The 21,489-nt window shown below is 39.7% G+C and overlaps 2 protein-coding genes across 2 annotated transcripts; both read right to left on the bottom strand.

Moving 5' to 3' along the window:
- Positions 1-4,075: 4,075 nt before the first annotated feature.
- rabggtb (Rab geranylgeranyltransferase subunit beta) lies at positions 4,076-10,566 on the bottom strand. The gene is made up of 9 exons (XM_038717483.1): positions 10,421-10,566; positions 9,944-10,051; positions 9,029-9,226; positions 8,654-8,759; positions 8,346-8,398; positions 8,111-8,221; positions 7,792-7,917; positions 6,032-6,181; positions 4,076-5,698 (listed from the first exon to the last, which is right to left on the bottom strand). The coding sequence occupies exons 1-9, from the start codon at positions 10,421-10,423 to the stop codon at positions 5,558-5,560; spliced, it is 996 nt and encodes a 331-aa protein (XP_038573411.1). The 5' UTR covers positions 10,424-10,566; the 3' UTR covers positions 4,076-5,557.
- Positions 10,567-12,203: 1,637 nt separating this feature from the next.
- acadm (acyl-CoA dehydrogenase medium chain) lies at positions 12,204-21,075 on the bottom strand. Its single transcript, XM_038717481.1, has 12 exons — positions 20,941-21,075; positions 19,067-19,175; positions 18,637-18,734; positions 17,782-17,851; positions 17,396-17,496; positions 16,263-16,343; positions 15,383-15,513; positions 14,865-14,973; positions 14,251-14,391; positions 13,530-13,625; positions 13,074-13,322; positions 12,204-12,981 (listed from the first exon to the last, which is right to left on the bottom strand). Exons 1-12 carry the CDS (start codon positions 20,953-20,955, stop codon positions 12,910-12,912), a joined length of 1,272 nt encoding a protein of 423 aa, XP_038573409.1. The 5' UTR covers positions 20,956-21,075; the 3' UTR covers positions 12,204-12,909.
- Positions 21,076-21,489: the final 414 nt, after the last annotated feature.

The following is a 21,489-nucleotide window of genomic DNA, read 5'->3' as shown; positions in this document are numbered from 1 at the left end:
ATTTACTGAGCCCTTTGACTTTCCAAAAAGGCCGGCCAATGACACCTCAAACTGTCAAGGTGGGTTAAGCCAGATAATGGGCATTGGCTCTAAACAGACAGAACAGGCAGACTGGTGCAGCTCAATTATTTATTGTGCATAATTGAGCTTACAGGCAGACAGATCGGTAGGCAGGCAGGCAGGTACCACAGGCAGGTAAGCAGATACAGATATAGGTCCAGGTAAAGCAAACAAAGTATCTACACTGAATAAAATTGTAAAAGTAACGTTTATATTTTTGCCCCCATTCATTATGAGCTGAAGTCAAAGATCTGAGACTTTGTCAAAAGGACTATTTCTCTCAAATATTGTTCACAAATCTGTCAAAATCTGTGTTAGTGAGCACTTCTCCTTTGCCAAGATAATCGATCCACCTCACAGGTGTAGCATATCAAGATGCTGATCAGTCTGGCCACAATAAAAGGCCACTCGAACTTGTGCAGTTCCATCACACAGCACAATGCCACAGTCGTCGCAAGTTTTGAGGGAGCGTGCAGTTGGGACGCTGACTGCAGGAATGTCCACCAAAGCTGTTGCCCTGAATTGAATGTTCATTTCTCTACCATAAGCCGTCGCCAAAGGAGTTGCAGAGAATTTGGCAGCACATCCAACCGGCCTCACAACCGCAGACCACGTGTAACCACACCAGCCCAGGACCTCCACGTGCAGCATCTTCACCTCCAAGATCGTCTGAGACCAGCCACCTGGACAGCTGCTGCAACAATCGGTTTGCATAACCAAACAATTTTTGCACAAACAGTCACAAATCATCTCAGGGAAGCTCATCTGCATGCTCATCGCCCTCAGTGGGGTCTCGACCTGACTGCAGATCGTCATTGTAACCCACTTGAGTGGGAAAATGCTCCCATTCGATGGCATCTGGCACTTTGGAGAGGTGTTCTCTTCACGGATGAATCCCGGTTTTCACTGTACAGGGCAGATGGCAGACAGCGTGTATGTACAAACTGCACATTTTCGAGTGGCCTTTTATTATGGCCAGCCTAAGGCACACCTGTGCAATACCAATGCTGTCTGATCAGCATCTTGATATGCTACACCTGTGAGGTGGACCTCGGCAAAGAAGAAGTGCTCACTAACACAGGATTTGTGAACAATATTTGAGAGAAATAGGCCTTTTGAGTTACGTTTATAAGTTTGTTCAATATAGGATGAACTGACAAGGAATGGAGGGAAAGTCTGAGGGCATCTGGGAGTGGAGTCTTTCTTCCCATCTAACTTTCTGTAGGAAAGGAAATGGACGCATTTTCCTAAATGTTGAACTATTCCTTGAAAGTAAAATGTCTTAAACTAAGACGTAAACATATTTACCCTCGACACGATCTGCTTTATTTGAAAACATTTTCTCTAACAGACAGGAGGCCCATGTGGCCAAATCTCAGAGATAAGTTTATTATTAAGTTATTATTAATTACTCTGAGTTCTGCGGAGTTGGTTTAGTTATGGGATTTAAGATCTATATTTACACCTGAATGTGTGACAGGTATGTCAGAGGAGAGCAGAACTTTGACCAAAGCAACCACAACAGCAACTGCTCTGCAGAAACGGCAGTAACTTGATGGGTTAAAAAGAAAACTCCACAGAGACACAAAGTAAATTATGAATTAAGAGAAAACTAACTTTCTCCAAATAAAAAATCCATGCCAGAGTGTTGAGCTATAAAATCAGACCTTACCAGAGCTGCTGGGGACAAAAACTAACAATGTGTCACACTGTGTCTAATAACTACAAATCTGTTGAGTAGACTTTTTTTTAAAGCATTTCCATTTTCCACCAAACTTGTGAGTCACCTCTACATTCACATACAACACTGCAGTGGTTTAATTAAACATTTTTAAGTGATTGTCTGCTGTGCCCATGGTTCAGCAGCATTTGGCTGCAGCCCCTGTGGCCTGCACTAATCCTCAGTATTTTGTGCTGAGAGATAACAAGAGGGTGACAGGACTGAGAATAGGAGAGGGAGGGAAATGGGTTGTGGCTTTCCCTGCAAACAAACAAGAGGTGAAAGCTCTGATCCATCCATCTGTCTTTTTCTCTCTCTGGTTTCCTTGCTCTCTGCCTCTATCTCTCATTCACACTTTTTCTACCCACTTTTTCCCCCTTTCTCCCACCGTCTGTCTTCTTCATCTCTCTCTTCCTCACTAATGAGAGCCGGTGGGGTTTCTCAGTAGCCTAACAACCAGCATGTTTGTCTCTGCCCAGACACCAGGGTCCCACAGCTTACTGCTCCCCCATAGACTAAATAAATAGACAAATAAATATGAAACTCGCAGGGCTGCCAGTATTATTTTTTGCAGTTCCATGCTGCACTTTGAATATCACATGATGGAAAATGCATGTAGCTAGAACAGAGATGGGGCCAGAGCGGTGGCATGGGAATGTGATTGGCCCCTTGTTGCCCACGCCAACCAGTGCAGGACAGTGATAGGTAGTTGGCTTGTCGGTATCATGGATGGATTACTGATCAGGCCTACATGGTACAGGACCAGGGGCCACTGGACCAGTGACTCTGCATTAAGTAATTATTAAACATTTTTGCCAGAAAGTCAATTAAACAAACAAAAAAAGATATGAAAAACGACCACAAAGACATATACTACCTCAAAGAGACACAAAAAGCCTATAAAGCAATGGGAAACAACCACAAAGAGAAGGAAAACTACCACAAGGAGATAAACAACCTCAAAGAGACAGAAATTGCTACAAAACATGCAAATTGTCCACAACGAGAGGCAAACCGACTAAAAATTTATGCAAAATGACCACAAACAGACGGAAAATGACCACAAGATTCCCAACCTCAGAGACACAAAAATTGCTACAAAGCATGCAAAACGTCCACAAAGAGACACAAAACGACTACAAAGTGATACACAACTTCAAAGAGACAGAAATTTCTACAAAGCATGCAATATGACCAAAAAGAGATACAAAATGACTACAAAGAGATGCAAAACAACCACAAGGAGATACAAAACGATCTCAGAGAGACAACTTGGAAGATACTCATCCCCACCTCCATTCAAAAGTTTGTAAACCTGCCCCTGAGCAAGAATACAGACTGCATCCGATTACTAAAACGGGCTGCATCTGTCACTATCATGATGCAGTAATTAGTGCACGGAATAACACAAATAGTAATGTTACATACAGTTATTGTTATCATTTGATCAGTTGTCGAACATTTTTTTAAAGCCATTGTTGTTAAAGCAAATTGTTAGAGGTAAAGTGTCATTTTCTTATCAGGCTGCACAGAGCAGGGGATGTCCTTATCTTTATACCTGAAGGAAAACAGGTAGGAGAGAATTATCTGCCTCTAATTACTTATAATAAATGGAGTGCATCAATCTTTACGCTGCACCATTATTACAGTCTGCCACTGCTGTGAAACATATCTAATTCAGTATCATTTGTGGCATTTTTCGGCTGCCAGCATTATTACCACAGCCTCCTGTGTGAATTAATATGGATTTGATGATGTAGCATGTAAAATGCATGAGGTGAGTGTTTGAGGTTACGTAAGTATCGGTTACACACAGTTACACTTTCTATAGATATACAATTCCCACCTCATTGTATTGTTGCAGTTACATTTTTGTGTGGATTCACACACCAACCCCATTATCTGTGGATAATCTAACCAGGTTACTTGATGAGAAACACATGTTGTTTGCATCAACTCAAATAAATAGTAAGGCTGCCATCTAGTGGCATCTACTCAAACCAGCCACAGAAGTATATTTAATTGGATTTTGTAGAAATAATCCCTACATGTGAAGATAACTTTTTAAATGATACTTTTGTGGATGCAAGTTTGTAATTTTGATGAATATTCAAGCTTTCCACAACATTTGTCTCATAAACTTCGACTGAATCCATACTATCTCTATCTAAAGATCTATCCATCTCTTTATCTATTGAGAGAGAGCACAATTCATGACTTGTTTTATAGGTAATTAGTAAAGAAATGCAATAGTGGAAGTGAAAAATGCTCCTTTAGTGGAAAAAAATAAGTGAATTACAGTTGAAGGGAATCATTTATTGCCAACCAAGATAACAAATAAGTTAATATACACACATACAGTGGTGCAACAGTAAGCAGCTTTTTGGATTAGAGCTGAGCCCACAACACAAGACGTAGTTTAGCAAGTTGTTCAGTATGTAGTTACAGGTTTGAGTTGTGAGAACTGTGATTTAAACCCTATGATCACAATGTAGGCTTTTGTTTAAGTAATGACTTTGCATTAAGTTTCCATAATAATAATAATAATAATAATTAATAAATGTTTGCATTGTCACTTAAATTGGGTACAACCTCAGAACTAATAGATTCAACATGTGACTTTTTTTATGTAACAATGTCAACACTGAAGAGTTATCTAACAACAGATCCAATTTGCATTCAGTAAGACAACCCAAGTGCAGCAACATAAAGATCAGTTATTTCTGAAAGGAAAAAAAAGAATCTAAAGAGTTTTAACCAAATTAGTAGTCATGAATCATCAAAAAAGTAAGACTGGAAATATTTCGCACAGCGTGTCTGCCTACAGCTGCATAACTAAGCTGAGTAACATGGATTTAAATAAATAGTGTAGCCGACACTGTGGATAAGACGTTCAATATACTTCGCAAGAGACAACACTGCAATGTCTTCTACTGCTTGGTGTCTCCAGTCACAAACATAACACTGCCCATTCCTCCGTCTGAACTTTAAACTGACATTATTCCAAAGCAGGGACATCAATAAAACTAGCTGTTTGCTACGAGTCCTGTCTTGCATCTCCAGTTGTGATAAGGACAGTTTGCCCTTCGCATGCTCTTACTTTTCAAATACAGAAATTCTTTTATTTGAAATAGCAGGTGCATGAATAAGGTAAATATCCACCAACAAAATGAGAAAAACAAAGACATGTGATGTCTTTAAACAAATCTAGTGTCCCGAAACACAATCTAAAATCACAGAGCACACAACTTGATCATGCATGTCCGCTTCACACATAGATCTCATTCGGTTTTTAAACTCAAATGCACAAATCTGTCACGTTAAACAGAATATTCCTCAAAAAAGTAGAGCCAATCACTGCCTCTGTCCTCTGGCCAAAGAAATTAATTGCAGTAATAACTTCTTTTGCTGACTGACAAGTTTAAAAGGTGATGAGAGCAAGAAAGAGATAAGAAACTGATTTCCACAACAGTTTCTGTTGCTGACAGCATACTTTCCCTCATACAAACGTACATAGTGAGTAAGTCAAAAACTTCAGGAATGTCATTTAATGGTTTGAAACATCACTTCAACTGTTCTCCTGCAGTTAAACCAACAAAAGTGACTTCAAAACAACGTGAGTTGAGTGGTTGCGGGTTGAAAGCCAGGAAGGCTCAGAGGAATCGAGTCTGTGTGACTGTATTTGTCCTTGGTGAGCAGAGACCAAAACCTGCATCTAAAAGGTGTCTGTCAGCTAACACTAAGGTGTGTTTTGGTGGGGTGCTGGGTGTCAGAGGGCTAGCTGAGCAGGTCAGGCTGCAAGTTAATCCTCTGCAGGACATCCTCAGGCATGCACAGAACCGGATTCACGGGCTTGATCTGTTCGTCTCCGAGAAGAGAGAGACCAGCAACTCCGAACAGAGTGTGGAAAGGATCCACCTGAATGCAGAGAAGGATGGAGTTAAAGAGTATCACAGAGACACCGCACTAAAAACTGGGGTTGTAATGACACACACACACGTATCAGAACATCTTAGCACAGCTTTTAGGGATGCAAGAATATGAAGATGTGCATTAGAGAAGACATCAATATGTGTGTTATGGATTGAAAGCAGCAGAGATGAGGTGTCCTTTGTTCATTAAAGATAACTTGTATGTAATACCCTTTGAATGAAAATATACGGGTCAGAAAGACAAAAAGGAAGGGATCATGGAGGCGCAGGTTTACAGAAGATGAAGATAATAAATGTTTTGTTGAGTTTAACAGCTCACCATGTCTCCTGGTCTATCAGCAAAACCTCCGGTCTCCTCGTCTTGACAGGCCAGAATAAACCTTCGGAGCTTGGCCTTGTCGATCCAGTGGATCCTGCCGATGATTTTCAGCGACGCCAAAACCCACCACGAGTAGCACACATCTGGAAGCTGAATGAGATGAATAAAACCAGAGCTGGAGGGTACTGTAAGGACATCCATTTAAAGCAGCTAAGGTCGGCTTCACTGAGCTTGTAGTGAGTTATAACTCCCTCTCTAAGCTGTCACAACTTTCACCTTTCACAAAAATGCTCTAAACCCACTGTACGCTACCTGCTCAGCCCAGTTACATACACATACTCAAAGAACATGCATGTCATGGCAGTAGGACTGAACTTCGGGAAAAAATGTAATTGTGATTTTTCTGCCAGATACTGCAATTATAATTTGATTAGCGATCCCTTTATTTATTTATTTTTTTTTTTTTGAGTTAAGCCCCATCAAGCAGCACACAGCAGATGAACTGGGCAGTGACAAGGAATAGAGAATCTGGTCAATTTTTAAAACACCCTGTGCACACTCCCGATCGTGTATCAACAGTTAAAACAGACAAAGAACAAACAATATAACTATGTAGCCTGCTTAACCATAGTAGTAACACAAAAATCAAGGACAACTGAACTAATAATCAAAATCTGAACAAGTCAGCAAAATCAGGCAGGCACAACGCTCTTATTCTCAAATGCTCCATGTAGCCATGCAGAGAGCGGAACAAAGCCAGTTCAGAGAGCTGTTATCCGTACTTGAAGCAAACAAAATGACAAATTGGGTTGTGTGAGTTGACGCTGGACAAAACCGCGGTATAGCCGCCACCTGTGTCTGTTCTCCTGAAGCCATTATCCCACGTTTTCCTCTAGTTTAGTTTGTTGTTGTAAAATGTACACGGCCTGTGCCCACTCTGATTGGTGAGTAGGACTGTAACAGAAGGGGCATGGTGCTTGTGATTGGTGAGCAGATCCGTCACACAAGGATGATAACGGAATGAATTTGTAACTGCATGACTGTTTAAAACCGTTCAGGTGCGCTGTATAATTAAGCTACATTTTAATCGCCGTCTTCACAATTAGCTAATCACGTTCTTTCAAATCGCAATTTCAATTTGAAAACGATTAATCATTCAGCCCTACATGGCAGTTTGACTTTTTCAATAATTACTGCAACTCTTATTTTTCTGTGATGGAATGATTGGAGTACTTCTTTGTCACAAAAAATCTTAATATTAATTTATTATGAGTCTTCTGAAAATGTGACCAAACCTACTGGGTCAACAACATACAGCAACGTTAGCATTTGCTTAAATGTCCCTTGGTCATTATCACTTCAGTTAGGCGCTTTTGTTCTTGATGGGTATGGGGTCAGACTTTCTAAAACCTTATTTGTAGCCAGTTCTTTACCACTTTTAATGTGTGTTTGGAGTCATTGTCCCATTGAAACACCCAACTGCGTCCTAGACCTAACCTTCTGGCTGATGATTTTAGGTTTTCCTGAAGAATTTTCAAAGTACTCCTCCTTCTTCATTTTTTACTGGTGCACCAGTTCCTCTGGCAGCAAAACAGGCACGGGGCATAATACTAACTCCACCATACAAAATTATTTCCTGATACTGAAGAAATAAGAATGAGCAGAGCACCACAACTAATTTAAGAATCACTCTGTCCTGTCCAAGTGAAAATGACAAGGTGGCATTTGGTTTCCCAGTGCAGCATCTGGTGAGCACAAACCTTCTCCGGTCGTCCATTGAGGCCTCCGGATGGCAGCTGCCTCTCGCAGAGCCACCAGCCCAGCAGGTCAGCGTTCACCTGGTGCAGCTGACCGGTGAGCGACAGGAAGCCAGTGCAGCAGTAAATCTGACAGACAGGAGGGAGACACTTGTATGTGATGTGTGAATAAGAATTTAACTGTCTGATAGCATGGGAAGTAGCAACTTAACACTTGATTTCGATTTCACCTTTAGTTTAACTTTAACGGTTTTTGCTTTTGTGTAAAAAGAGACTCCCACAGCGATTGTCCTGCACCATACCAGTACATCAGTGGACTCACCTGACCAGCATGAGACTCTGAACCAGGTCTACACCCAAAACCTCCGTCAAAGTTCATACAGGACAAGATGAACTCAACAGCTTTGTCCACATTTATTGCGTCCATCTTGCCCTTGGAGGAGGAGAGGGCAGAGGTTCATCTTCAAATATTACAATATATATGTAATTATATTATAAATTGTTTCAGTGTTAAGTAAAGACAAAAGGTTGACAAAAGCCGCACATGATATACATACTAGCAATGCAAGTGTAGCAACAGCACAGAAGGAAAATCTTGTGTCTATTTCTCCTGTAAAGACAGAGAACTGTAATTATAACACAACATTATACTATAATATTATCTTTACAGCAAACAATAATTTAAATAAATGAGAACTAACATTTTTTTTCTGCAAGCCCCATCTGACAACACATTTAAGTTGTACGTTTGTAGATATATATTCGAAAAGACACATATTTTATTATATCTATTATTTATTTATTATTTGTACTAAAATGCTTGCGCGCTTTTCATTCTCTCCTTTTTAATTTTCATCTTGCTCACCCCATTTGTCCCCTGCAAATGAGCCGTCTTCCTGCTGCAGCCCTTTGATGTATTCCACCACTTTGTCCACATCAATCGCATCCACATTATCATACAAGCACAGGATCTGAGGAAGAGTTTTTGTTTTACCAAATACAGTAATTGAACCAAAAATTTTAAGTCAAAACCCCAGGAAAATAACCAACACAAAATACAAGGGTTGAAGAACAAAAAGATAATTTACAAACCTAATGCTAACAGACAATTTGAGAAGTTTAGATGGGGGTTTAATAAACAAATATATATATATAATTCCAACCTCTTATGGCATAAAAGATGGTGAGAAAACCACAATAAGTCGATCAGTCTGTCAAATTTGACTGTCTAAGGGGTCACCTGGACGGCGCTGAGGGTATAGAGTAGGTGAGGGTCGTGTCCGATGCTGGCGCTGATGCCACCACACTCGTGCTGACAAGCTTTGATGAAGTCCACGATCTCTTGCTGGTTCATCCGGGGCAGCTGCCCCATCAGGTCCATCACAGTCAGCCCCCAGTAGATGCCGCTCATCCTCAGGTACTCTGACAGCGTGTACTCCTGGACAAACATAAACAGGATATGAGTGAACAGAAGGAGGAGGATTGAAAAAGATTTTCTCCCTTGTTTATTCATTAAAAGATATCTTTGTTGACTTTGTATAGAGAACATAGTAAAAGCTTTAGCAATAAAGAAAATGATTAGAGCAATGGGCCTATTGTTTAAATATTTACATTTGTAAAATTGAAATTAAACCATTAATACATTCTTCTGCTCCTGAAAGCAGATTTAGTTATTTGGAAATGTAGTAATTATAAAGGCATACAAGCATTTTCAAAATGTCTTAAAATTGCAAATTCAAACTTTGCAATCTTGTGCTTTTCACAAAATCTTGGCATCTGGCTGCAGATGGATTTGCTCCCACTGGTGAGGTGGGCCACTGATGTTGGGCGATAACGCGTGGCTCGCAGTGGGTGCTCAATTCATCAAAAAGGTGTTGAATGGGGTCGAGGTGAGGGCTCTGAGTAGGCCAGACAAGTTCTTCCACACAAGTGGGAAAACTATTTACTTCTGGACCTGGCTTTAGACAGAGGGATCATGTCCCCAAACTGTTGTTATCAAGTTGGAAGCACACTTTTGCCTAATATTATTGTTTGCTGTGGCAGAAATTCAGTTTCCTCTCTTAGCCAAGTAATATACCCAGGGGAAAGTAAGTGGACAGAGGTGTCCAGGGTAGTAAAACACATCTAGAAAGCCCATGAGAGAGCCTTTACTCACATAGTCATCCTTTTTGGAGCCGTAGGCAGCGATGTAGTCTGCATGTTTGTCCAGCAGCAGTGTGCTGGGAGCGTCAGGCTTAATGACGACATCTTTCACTTGGGTACCCTGACATTAAAACACACCGACATATTTAAAACATGCCACAAATCTTAACTGACCGGGTTTGAATATAATACAATTATGACCTCAGCCCTTCCGCTGTCAAACCAGATACTCAGTTAATTCATATTACGTAGCTACATGACTGACAAAAGAAAAGGAGTTGCTGACAGGTTGTGCTATCAACTAGCTACATGCTAACACCGATGCTTGCTACATTTAGCCACTTTACTGGCTGATTTTACACATTAGCGGTCAATGCGGGGCAACATTTGGACAGAATGGAGGCAAGTGGACATGTACAAAGAGTTCGGCTATAATGTTAATATAATACACCCTGCATAACTATAACATTTACAACATGACGCCAGTTACCATTCTGAAAATGTTCGCATGATCAGGCTGCTGCTGCTGCTTCTTCTTCTTCTGCTGCTGCTGCGACTTCTTCTTCTTGAGTTGTTGAGTTTTTCTTAGGCGCGCCACCTTCAGCTTCGGAGTGTGGACCGCAGGCAAAATCCTGGTGCTTTACAATTCTGGAATAAAGTGGAATGTCCACTTCTACTGACCCAGGCTTACTTTAATGAAGAGGACTCAACGTCTTCTTCCTGTACTAAGACTGTACGACGGTGTAGACCAATACAGTCAAAGACATTGCAAATGTCCACTTGAGATCTTTAGGTAAAACGTATGTGGGGCACAAATGAAGTAAAACAGCTTTTGATCAGCAGTACTTGAGTCAGAACAAATGCCATTTTGTAGTTAGTAACCTCATTCTACCACTATACCAGTGATACCAGTTGGACACAGGCCCTTAGTGCTGAAAGTTAGCCACATATTCCAAAACCTGTTCCACAAACTGGATTCTCAAACAAATAAGTTAACATCTTCAGAAAAGCTCTCCGAAAGGTTTTTGTCATTGACCTATTCTTTGCTTGAGATGGTACTGCACTAGTAGTTTCTGTACTCCACTGGCCATGGGTACTGTGTGAATGTGTAATTTTAGTTTAATTGCTCTTATACAGTTTCTTTTTTTATTAAACCACTTATAGTGATTACGTTTACAGTGATCAACCGCTTATATGGATCAAAAGGTTTGTGACAAAATAATTTTAATACAAGTGGTGTACAGTCATCAAGTAGCCCATTTACAGAAATCATTTTTGGTCTATTTCTTGGTGAAAAAATCGGAATATTTAATGAATCTTTTTATTTTCAAAGCCTGATAATAAATTTAGAAATGCACTGAAACCAATGCCAAGCTGTGGCTAGTAGTTGCACTACTGACATTATTGTTATTGTAAACAGCACAATACTGTTTTAGGCTATAGCCTAATTATAATTTGGACTACACTAAGCTATATTTTAAATAAAGTACTGCACTGTATACCTTTATAGTGTATTTGAATTATACACAGTATAGTAGCCTAATTTAATTTGTACAGTAATTTGAAAAGCTGTACTGTATTTTAAAACAGTTAATAATATTTAGTAAATAGCAAAGCTGTCTGTTTCATTTTTCATTGTAATAAATGTAAAATTAAAATAATAAATAAAAATTATACATCTGGTGCATATTATATTCCTAAATGTAGGACACTGCAACACACTGATTTGATGAGGCAACAGTCGGCGCCAACCACTGAGCCATGATGCTGCTCATCTGCATGACCACAGGGTCCATAGACAAGGCCCCTAATAAACTATCCTCCTGGATTAAAGGGTTGTTCACCTATATGCAGTAATAACTAATACCTCCAGTCTACTATGCTCAGTGATAGTTGGATCTCGCTGGATTATGACGCCTGACAGCAGCAGGGTATTTAGGCTGTTTGAGGGACAGGGGCGAAAAAAAGGGCACCAGCTATATATGGTGCAGTATATTGCACTGTATCACTTTATCATGTTTTTTTCAATGGAAGTGTCCCGTAGAGGACCCTTGAACATCAGCTTTGTCGTCTATTTTGTTTTAAATGTGACCTTAATTTACTTACTGAACATTATGCTGTATGACCAGTATAAACAGAGAAGAAAGTTACATGACCAGGCAAGGCCGAAGGCATTCAGCGCTGGAGAAATGTCAGAGATTTGAAATCTGGGGGGCAGAGCGTGAGAGAGTATTTGGCAGTGGAGATCAAATCTCAACAATCCTTCTGCAGAATCATTTACTCTCCCTTTAATCGAACTTCAAGATGAAAACATAAAACACCTCTTTATATCCATTATCAATGTTCACAAAAACAAACCAAAAAAACATCAGTTCTAGATTGGATGGAATAATTCAAAACTGGATGATATACAGACTTAAAACCTTCAGATTAATTCACCGTTATGTCAAAAAGTGACAGGTGTGTTTATTGACAGTGAAACCACAGCCTACATATTACATCTATACATTCTGCAGAGGTTCTCCATGGTTAAGTGTATATTGCAATTTGACCTATTTTGCTAAAACAGACAAAACCATTTTCAGACAACATGCATTTTTAGTTGTTAAATCATTACACAAAAGACCCTTTTCAACAGAGATCCCACAATAGTGCTTTAAAGTCATAATGCCGGTTTTGCTTTGTGGTGATTCTCAAGAACTCATTAAGGCCACACTTCTGAGCTACACTTTTAAATGTGACAGGTCTTGTTGACAGGTTTTTAATGTTTTGTTCTCTTATTAAAAAGGTGGACTGCTGTCTACCGATTCAGGGTCTGGATCAGTCTGAAAAAGCAAGGCAGGATGAAGTGATTTTAAGGCAAACAATGTTTTACAACTTTATCCTGAGTTTATGTAACCAGATCTATTTCCAGGAACACGTGTATGTGTAGAAACTTTACAACAAAGTACATGTGAATGAGGGCAAGGTGTGCAGAGTTCATTTCTTGTATCTTCCCAGGTGTTCTCGGGCAATGATGAGTCTTTGGATTTGAGCTGTGCCCTCGTAGATCTGCAAAGGAAATTAGAAACATTTTTTAAAAAGTTTAAAAAGTTTTACCAAATGCCTTTGCTAGCAGTGATTAGATGCACAACCTAACCCACCTGGTAGATCTTGGCATCTCTCATCAGCTTCTCTACGGGGTATTCACTGTTGAAGCCGTTGCCTCCAAATACCTGAACAGCGTCAGAAGCCACCTGATTGGCGATGTCTCCAGCGAATGCCTTGGCGATGGAGGCGTAGTAGGTATTTTTACGGCCCTGGTCCACTTCCCAGGCCGCCCTCTGGTACGCCATCCTGGCCAATTCCACCTTCATTGCCATCTCAGCCAGGAGGAAAGACACAGCCTGATGCTGTGAAAAAGGAGGAGACAGAGGGACCTGTTGATCCTGTACTCATCTTTGTACTTTTAACACTGTGCAGCTGTGTGGTCACCTGACAGTCAGCCATCACAATAGTTAAAGTAATGACAGTATTGCCATTGCTGTATTTTTTTAACTCAAAATGGGCTTTATCGGAACATGTCGGTGTCTACTTGCAAAAACATGAAGCAAACAAACCTCAGCAATAACTTTGCCAAAGGTCTTCCTCTCCAGGGCATAATTGGTAGCTTCCTCAAGTGCCCTCTGTGCCAGGCCTGTAGCTCCTGCTGCCACCTGCATTGCATAAATTATATTAGTAAACATCATACACAAAAATCTTCAGTGACAAATACTATTAAACATGACTATTCCATTTACAATGTTTGTATTTACAAAGCTTAAAATTGTTTGGTTTTAGCAATGGAATATCAGTGTTGAAAGATATACAAATGCCTTTTAATTTGATGATGTCTTTGATGCTCTGTATAAACCTATGAGCTGAGGTGAACTTATTATTAGTCTGTGGATATGAAACTCCTGGAGCATATCAGTTTAAAGTTAAAGTTTTAGATCAAAGTTTTTTCGTCCACACAAATCCAAATGGTGCATTTTCTGCTTTGATAAGGCCAGCTCAAAAGATGCATTTTTAATAGACATTTAAGAAAGATGTTTGGGAGAACAGAGCTGCTGATTACGCACTAAAAGTCCTGTACTGTAAATATGGCCAAACTGCAAGAGTTTTGCACTTCAAGTGTTTTTTCTGACACAGACACAGATATCTGTACTCCGGGCCCATTTTAAAACTTTTTTAATAAACATATTCTTTTAAATAACTGAACGATTGTTAGTGAGCCATCTTTGGAGTAACATGAGGCGTTTATGCATGGTATTACAACTGATCTACAGTTAGAAGACTTACTGGTGGCCTAGTGTTGTCGAAGGCACCCATGGCAATTTTGAAGCCAGATCCCTCTGCAATCAGGACATTCTCCTTCGGTATTCTTACATCCTCAAAGGTGATGCCTCTGGTGTCTGAGCACCTCTGGCCCATGTTCATCTCCTACAAAGACAAAACAAACACAAGGACATGCTATCTTGTGATGCACATGGGGCAGTGTACTTGTGGGGTAACTCTTGGCTGGATAGCAGATGTTTCCCCATTAATTATAACATGATTCTATCTAATAATAATTTATACAGCACAAATCTGAAAGCAGTTTTTATAATAATAAACTTCACAGGGAGACAGATAATATTCCTCTCAACTCCAAGTCTCAAATCAGAGGGAGATTCAGCAGGTTTCTGTGTCTAAATCATATGGCTGCATTGTAAAGTTAATTATGTCATCGTAAAATTATCATGGAGATTATTCTTTTGAGTTAATTGTTGTACTGATTATGAGGTTACTCATCATCTATAGTGTTTAGCACTTAATAACTTTTCATATAGCCCATACCGGCCTCTAAGAAAAATACTGACCTTAATACAAAACCAGTTAATGTGAAAAAAACAAACAACTCAGCTTTATCTTACCTTCCTTCCTATTTGAATTCCTGGAGTGTCAGCATCCACAATGAAGCCAGTAAAGGCTTTGCCAGCTGGACATTTCGGATCAGAGTTAGTGCGAGCCAGGAGGAAGTACCTAGGAATATTAAAGACATATAAATATTCAGATAACCATCAGAGCAGAAATATGTTTGTGTATTCATTACCTTTAAGGATATGTATACCATACCTTTCATTTGCTAAAATCACTGCATTGACCCTGCCTTATTTGGGACAGGTGTCCATATGGGACAAGCCCTTAATTCCTCTTGCACAAAACTGAAATAAGTTACTATGAAACAGTATTTATTTATTAGTCAAAATGTGTCAAAATACACTCATTTGCAAGTTTATTAAGTGCACCTTGATTAAACTATTGTGGTCCAATCTGGAAGTCCTGTAATAAATTCTACCTGTATGAAAGTTGTAATCAAATCATCATAAAGTTGAATCTACGTAAACTTGCTACAGAGTGTGTATTCTGAGTAATGGTAGTGAGTACACACCAGTTAGCTTTCCCACCATTGGTGATCCACATCTTCTGTCCATTAACAACATACTCATCACCCATCTTCACAGCTCGGGTCTTGATGCCGGCCACATCAGAACCTGCCCCGGGCTCTGTGACACAGTACGCCTGCCGAAAAGACAGTAATTAAGACTCTGATGTCATGCATGATGGAGAAGTAGGTTTCCATATTAAATGTTTCTGCAGGTGTAAGTACACAGTAGTAAAGTAGTACTATGATATGTCGGAGTTTATGTTCCTCCCTTTACAAGAAGGTAATTGATGTTTATTACAGAAAGTGCTGAAAAGAAACTTGCACTGAGATTATATCTCCTTGGCAACAGTGCAGCACTATGTGCCTAGATTCAACATTATTTTAGCAGCATGTTAAGGAGTTGCTGGGAAACTTGTTTAGTGGGCCTGCAAACCCAAAGTCGTTCAGTTAACTATCATGGAACAAAGATTCACCTCAAATCCTGTCATTTGAGAAGCTGGAACAAGCAAATACATTTTGCTGTAAAATGGAATGAAATGATTATTTGATTATCAAAACAGTTAGCTTATTATTATTATTATCTTATTATAGCTTATTATTATTGACAGGATGGTGATAAGATACATCCCTTTGTTGTGAGAGACCCAGGTTCAATTCCACACTGTGACACATCCACCATTGTGTCCCTGAGCAGGACACTTAACCCCTAGCTGCTCCAGCGGTGTGCGACCACTGACATATATGTCGCTTTGGATAAAAAGTGTCAGCTAAATGAATAAATGTAATGTATTTTGACCTCTTCAGACTTTTTTCCCTTCTCCATGGAAGTAGGTGAAGTTGTGCTTTAAATCCCTACTTCGCTTTTACCAAATGTAATACTTACACACATAAGAGGCTCCTCAGTCAACCTTCCCAGGTATTTTTTCTTCTGTGTGTCACTGCCAGCTAAAATAACAGGCATTTGCTGTGTGGGAGAAACAGATCAAACTTCATTCAGACTGAACTTCAACTACTGTTATTAATCATTGTTATGACAGATCTTGTGTTGAAAAACCAAAAGGGCTTGCACATCATACTGATCAATAATCAGTCACTAGCATGTTACATAACACATACGTTATCGTATTATGGCCTTTTCACACGGGAAGCGACTCCGCCTGCGTGGTCGCTTGGCCCAGCGGGATTGCTCTGCGCCTCTCATGTGAACAGACAAGGAGACAAGCGCTCCTAAACGGCAGGCGCACTGTGCATAGTAACCATGGCAATGGCTTCTGTGTGCTTAATCGCTGCAGCCTAATTAACTTTAGTTAATAATATTAATAGTTAATAATTATACATAACTTTACCTGATACATTCAGTTTTGCGGGGTTGCTCTGCCATGTGAACTCCTTCCTGTTGATGTCCTAATAACTATTTAGTAAACAGTAGGCCTAACAGATCCTGGAAACTCACAAACAGCGAGGATCAGTCTCTCTTCCAATGATTTGAGCTGCGCGTCGCGTCCAAAAAGCTGAAGACAATTCAACTGTGGCAGAAGGGGGCATGTGCGTGAGACGAGCACAACCGGGAACACGCCCGCTTGTCGCTACGCCTGTCGCAATGCCCGTGCCTCCCTTCCCACACGCTCGCCTCTCACTGAAAATGAATTACGAGGTGCGTAAATCGCTTCCCGTTTGAAAATGCCTTTAAAATGCATAACCTTTGCTATGTCACATTACTCCGGAGTTTTCAAACCCCTAAAACTGAAAGAAGCTACAGACCCGTTTTAGTTAAAACTCCGGGGTTGCGTTTTAGTCTGGTCGGGCGAAAACTGAGACGTTTGAAAACGATGACACAGATACCCACGTTCGCTTCCTGTTTTGGTCTTATCTAATCTCTATACAGATATCTGCATTTGAATGTCAAGCGTCATTACTTTAAAAGTAGACTGTATTTTTTGTGATTTGAATGAATTGACTCTAAAACTGGTGAAGAAGCTACTGAATGACTTGCAACATTGATAAGTGAAAACTTACTCCCAGAGAGTTTGCTTCAATAGCAGTCTGTACACCTGTGCAGCCGTAAGCCAACTCTTCTGTGATGAGGCAGTTGTCAAAGATCGACAAGCCCATTCCACCTGAACACAAGAGGGACAAGCTTAACAGGGTTTTCTCCACCGTCTTTTCAAATAAAAGTAAGCCAACTAGCCACACTGACATAATACGTAAGCAGAGGTGCAACTTTACCCAGCAAATTCAATATGAACATATTAAGTGTGGCTATTATTTACAATCACATACAAACTAAACTGACAGATGTGTGAGGATCTGCCTACCACTACGGGGGAACCCAGCGTAACGTTATGCTAGAGTTTAAAACACGGCAGGTAAAAAAATAATCAACGAGCAAGAAAAGAACGTACCATATTCCTGTGGAATGTGACCGTTCATCAGACCAAGCTCCCACGCTTTCCTGATGATGGGGACAGGATACTGCACAATGACAGGACATTCAAAAGTTACTCAAACTTATTTAAAAAGAAAATCCTAAGCCCTAATTAAAGAGATCACTTAACTGATCCACCAAGGGTACATTCAGTTTACAGCAGCAGAGGCAGGCTGAGATGTAAGTAAACAGATAAAAGAACTCTTTGAATGAAGTAAAAATAATGATTTGTTTAAATGTAGAGAGACGACATCATAAAGCTATATACAATATATACATTATAATACTTTATTCATAAGTGAATTGTGCAAAATAATTCCAGTAGCAGCGGCCATGATATATTGCATAAGCACAAACTGTGGTAAAAGACAAACAACCGATCCCTTGTTGGCAAAAACAAGTGCCTAAAGTAATTTGTCTTGCTCTTAGAGGGAATTAGTCTACGACAGCCAAATTTCACCTCAGGGCAGTGTTTTTAAACCTGAAATCTCTTATTAAAATCAGGGAGTATCACTGTGTATACACAGAGATGTATTTATTCAGTCTAATAGCACTGACATCCATAAACTAACAGTTAGTTTTACAATATGTTTGGTTCTCACTGTTTAACACTATTTTTGTACAACCCATTGTACTGCTGTCCTATGTTCATATGACACAGTAAATATTGCATACCCTGAAAGGTCATGGGGATTTGAGGCATGTGCACCTACACAGACACAAAATCTGTTGCATTTTGCAGTTTTAACGTCAGTAATTTAATGTCAAAGTCAAGCTGCATTTACTCTTTCATATACACGTTACTGTAGTCTAATGTCCGGGCTATACTCACTTCACCGCTCCTGTCATATTCAGGTGCAGCAGGGACGATCTCTTCACGTGCAAACTTCCTCGCCAGCTGTTGGAACTCCTTTTGCTGATCCGTCAGCTCTGTAAGATTTTAAGACTTTGAAGATATAGGTCTGTTTAAAACAATACTCACATGCCCATATGGACACTAAAAGATTTATTGTTCGTGGTATTTATTCTTTCACTCCATATTGGGTGGGGAAAAATCAGGTCCTAAAGCGATTTAGATTTAATTATAAAGCGAATATATTTTTGCACAGAATGAGGACAGTGGGTTTTGTCCCGTCACTTACACTGGAGTCGATTAAGGAAGGGAAGCTACAATTACAGTGACCAATAACTCTTTCAGTGTACATATGGACATGCGAGTATTTCAAGTGAGATGTGAAAAATTTACAGTACAGCCTACTCACCAAACGAGTAGCCGAGGGATGCAGAGTGGCTGCTGTGAGAGGCTGCAACGCTTGCAGCAGCACTGGAGCTCTGCAGGCGGATCCCAGACCGCACACTGGCTTTGAGCAACTGTGCGCGGACGGGGAAATCAGCAACATACAACAAAGTTAATTTTAAAAAGGGCCCCTCCACAACGCATGATGATTTACTAACTTGTTACTAAATCATTAGTTAACCCTAGTTTGTGCCTTTCATGTATTACCATCACATTTGAGTCACAGAGCTAAACATCTCCATAACAGATTGCCTCTCAAGTGAAGGTCCAGAATCCTTAAAAAAATATTCTGCTCCATAATAAAAAAAACCATCAGGCACATACAGTATGCCCTTGTTCTGCCCTTGTTCTTCATGTACAACACACACAAGAAAATCATGAAACAATATTTTGTAAGAAAATATAAAATAATATAAAGGAGCATCTGTATAGACAAATATAACTGATAATAACCTTTAATAATTTGGGTTCAATGTAAAGCTAAGACACACCTGAGAGCCCACTTTATTAGGTACACCTGTACAATCTAATGCAGCGCTGTCCTAACATCTGTCTTTATGAGGCTCATAATGCAGTGTTTAGTGATTTTGTCAACAATGTACAGATTAATATATGTTCATCGTTGGAGGACTACATTATATTGAGAGGTGTTTATAATATTTTGTACTTCCGATTATATATACGAGGGGGGCAGAATTTTAGAAACACCTCTCTTTTATAAAGGTAACTTAAGTTAACTAATTCTTAACTAAACAGACATGAGCTAAACAGGCATGGTTCTGTCCTGTTCTCACCTCCCCCAACAGCTACAGATGTCCCCCTCCCCTTGGCTGCCATGTCATGAGATGTGTCACATGCAGTTCTCAGATGACACTGCAATTGTGGGGTGTATTAGTATAGGAGCCAGGTGGAGGACTTTGTGACATGTCTGTTGGTGGTGGACTTACAGAAACCACAGACTGTATACATGGACATAGGGTTTGGAGCATCCTGCCCATACATCAGACTGACTCAAACGTGAACAGGGCTCGCTGCTGTCAATCATGACCTGAAACACTTTATTTCATCGAATAACTAGTTAAAACCAAACTTAGAATAAACATATTGAACATGCATCAGCATGATGAGAACTCCCTAAAATGAAAGAAACCATCTCTGTGGAAGAAAAGGTTCAAGTGTACTTTTTTAGTTTCATCAATGTCCCATCTTCAAATATGGAGGAGTTTATGACTTATGCTGCAGCCAGCCACCAGAGGGCGATGGAGACGTCTTGGTTTTACTTTTGTAACGCTGTCATGTCGTCCATCTTTAGTCTATGGTTTGCGTTCACAGATTTGTCTACACATTTACAAATCTCACATACACTTGCGAATCTGAATACGGATTTTGAGATGTTTATGATTGATTACGCGCACACGGGTTCTGATGTCACATTTGCAGATGCATGTAACCTTACACATGCACAAACCTTAGTAATTACGCATTAAGGGATTCTTTTACAAAAATTGAAACAAACACGGAGTTAGACAACGTTTATGTCAGTTACGCAAATCTCGACTAACATGTGTAAATAGTTCTGCATATAGACGTTAATGTATAATATACAAGTTAGACAGCGTGAATGAGAAAGCGTCTTCAAATGTGTTTTAACCTTTGAAGCTGTTTGCCAGCTAACGTTAGCAAAGGACGTAATGTTAGCTAGCAAAGCTTCACTTGACTGACTCAAAAAAGGGAAATGTAACGTTGAGTAACGAGGACAACGAGCTGCGACGACCAATCTTTGATAACTACAACTATCAAAATATGCTCAAGTATTATAGCTAATGTTAACCCACGTACCTTGTTGAACAGCATCTTTGTGTCACCAGCAGACAGGTCGCATAAACAGACTTCACCACTACCTTTGCCCCAATTATTAGTGTATGCAGTCTCGGCCAATCACAGCAGAGGGATTGATCACATGACACACAAATGACTTTTGCCCAGTTTTGTTATTGTTACCCAACCTGTGTCTTACACGTCTCACACTCATAAACTGAACTGGTCCACTGCTACTACCAATACTACTGCAGATACTAGTGGTACCCCGATACTATTTCTACCAGCAATCATGGTAATGTTTATGCTTATAAATCATAGATATCACAAAGGTTGTAATATTGTCAATGACAATGATTACACCTGGCTATTATTTTAAAATATCACAATGGTTTGTACTCAGATGACTAAAAGTAACAATACAACAGTGAAAAAATACCACATTGATTACAAGTAAAATACCAACATTGAAAAAAATAACATGTTTAAAAATATAATCAGCTAAATGTACTTGATGTTTCAAAAGTACTCATAATACAGGAAAACATTACCCTGTTTAGTGATTTATTA

This window comes from Micropterus salmoides, unplaced genomic scaffold (genome assembly GCF_014851395.1).
Source record: "Micropterus salmoides isolate LMB-PRFRI ecotype aquatic unplaced genomic scaffold, ASM1485139v1 Ms_hic_scaffold_14, whole genome shotgun sequence".
In the NCBI taxonomy this organism is placed as follows: domain Eukaryota; kingdom Metazoa; phylum Chordata; class Actinopteri; order Centrarchiformes; family Centrarchidae; genus Micropterus; species Micropterus salmoides.
This window is presented reverse-complemented; position numbering and strand designations above follow the sequence as displayed.

Bases quoted from the DNA above. Each gene is read 5' to 3' on its own strand.
- rabggtb (XM_038717483.1), bottom strand. The intron at 7,918-8,110 runs GTGAGTCCACTG...CCTGTCTGTCAG, and splicing joins CAGAGTCTCATGCTGGTCAG to ATTTACTGCTGCACTGGCTT. The intron at 6,182-7,791 runs GTTTGTGCTCAC...CATCTCATTCAG, and splicing joins TCAATGGACGACCGGAGAAG to CTTCCAGATGTGTGCTACTC.
- acadm (XM_038717481.1), bottom strand. The intron at 17,497-17,781 runs GTACGTTCTTTT...TCTTGTGTTCAG, and splicing joins TCACATTCCACAGGAATATG to GTGGAATGGGCTTGTCGATC. The intron at 16,344-17,395 runs GTAAGTTTTCAC...TCTCCCACACAG, and splicing joins TTGAAGCAAACTCTCTGGGA to CAAATGCCTGTTATTTTAGC.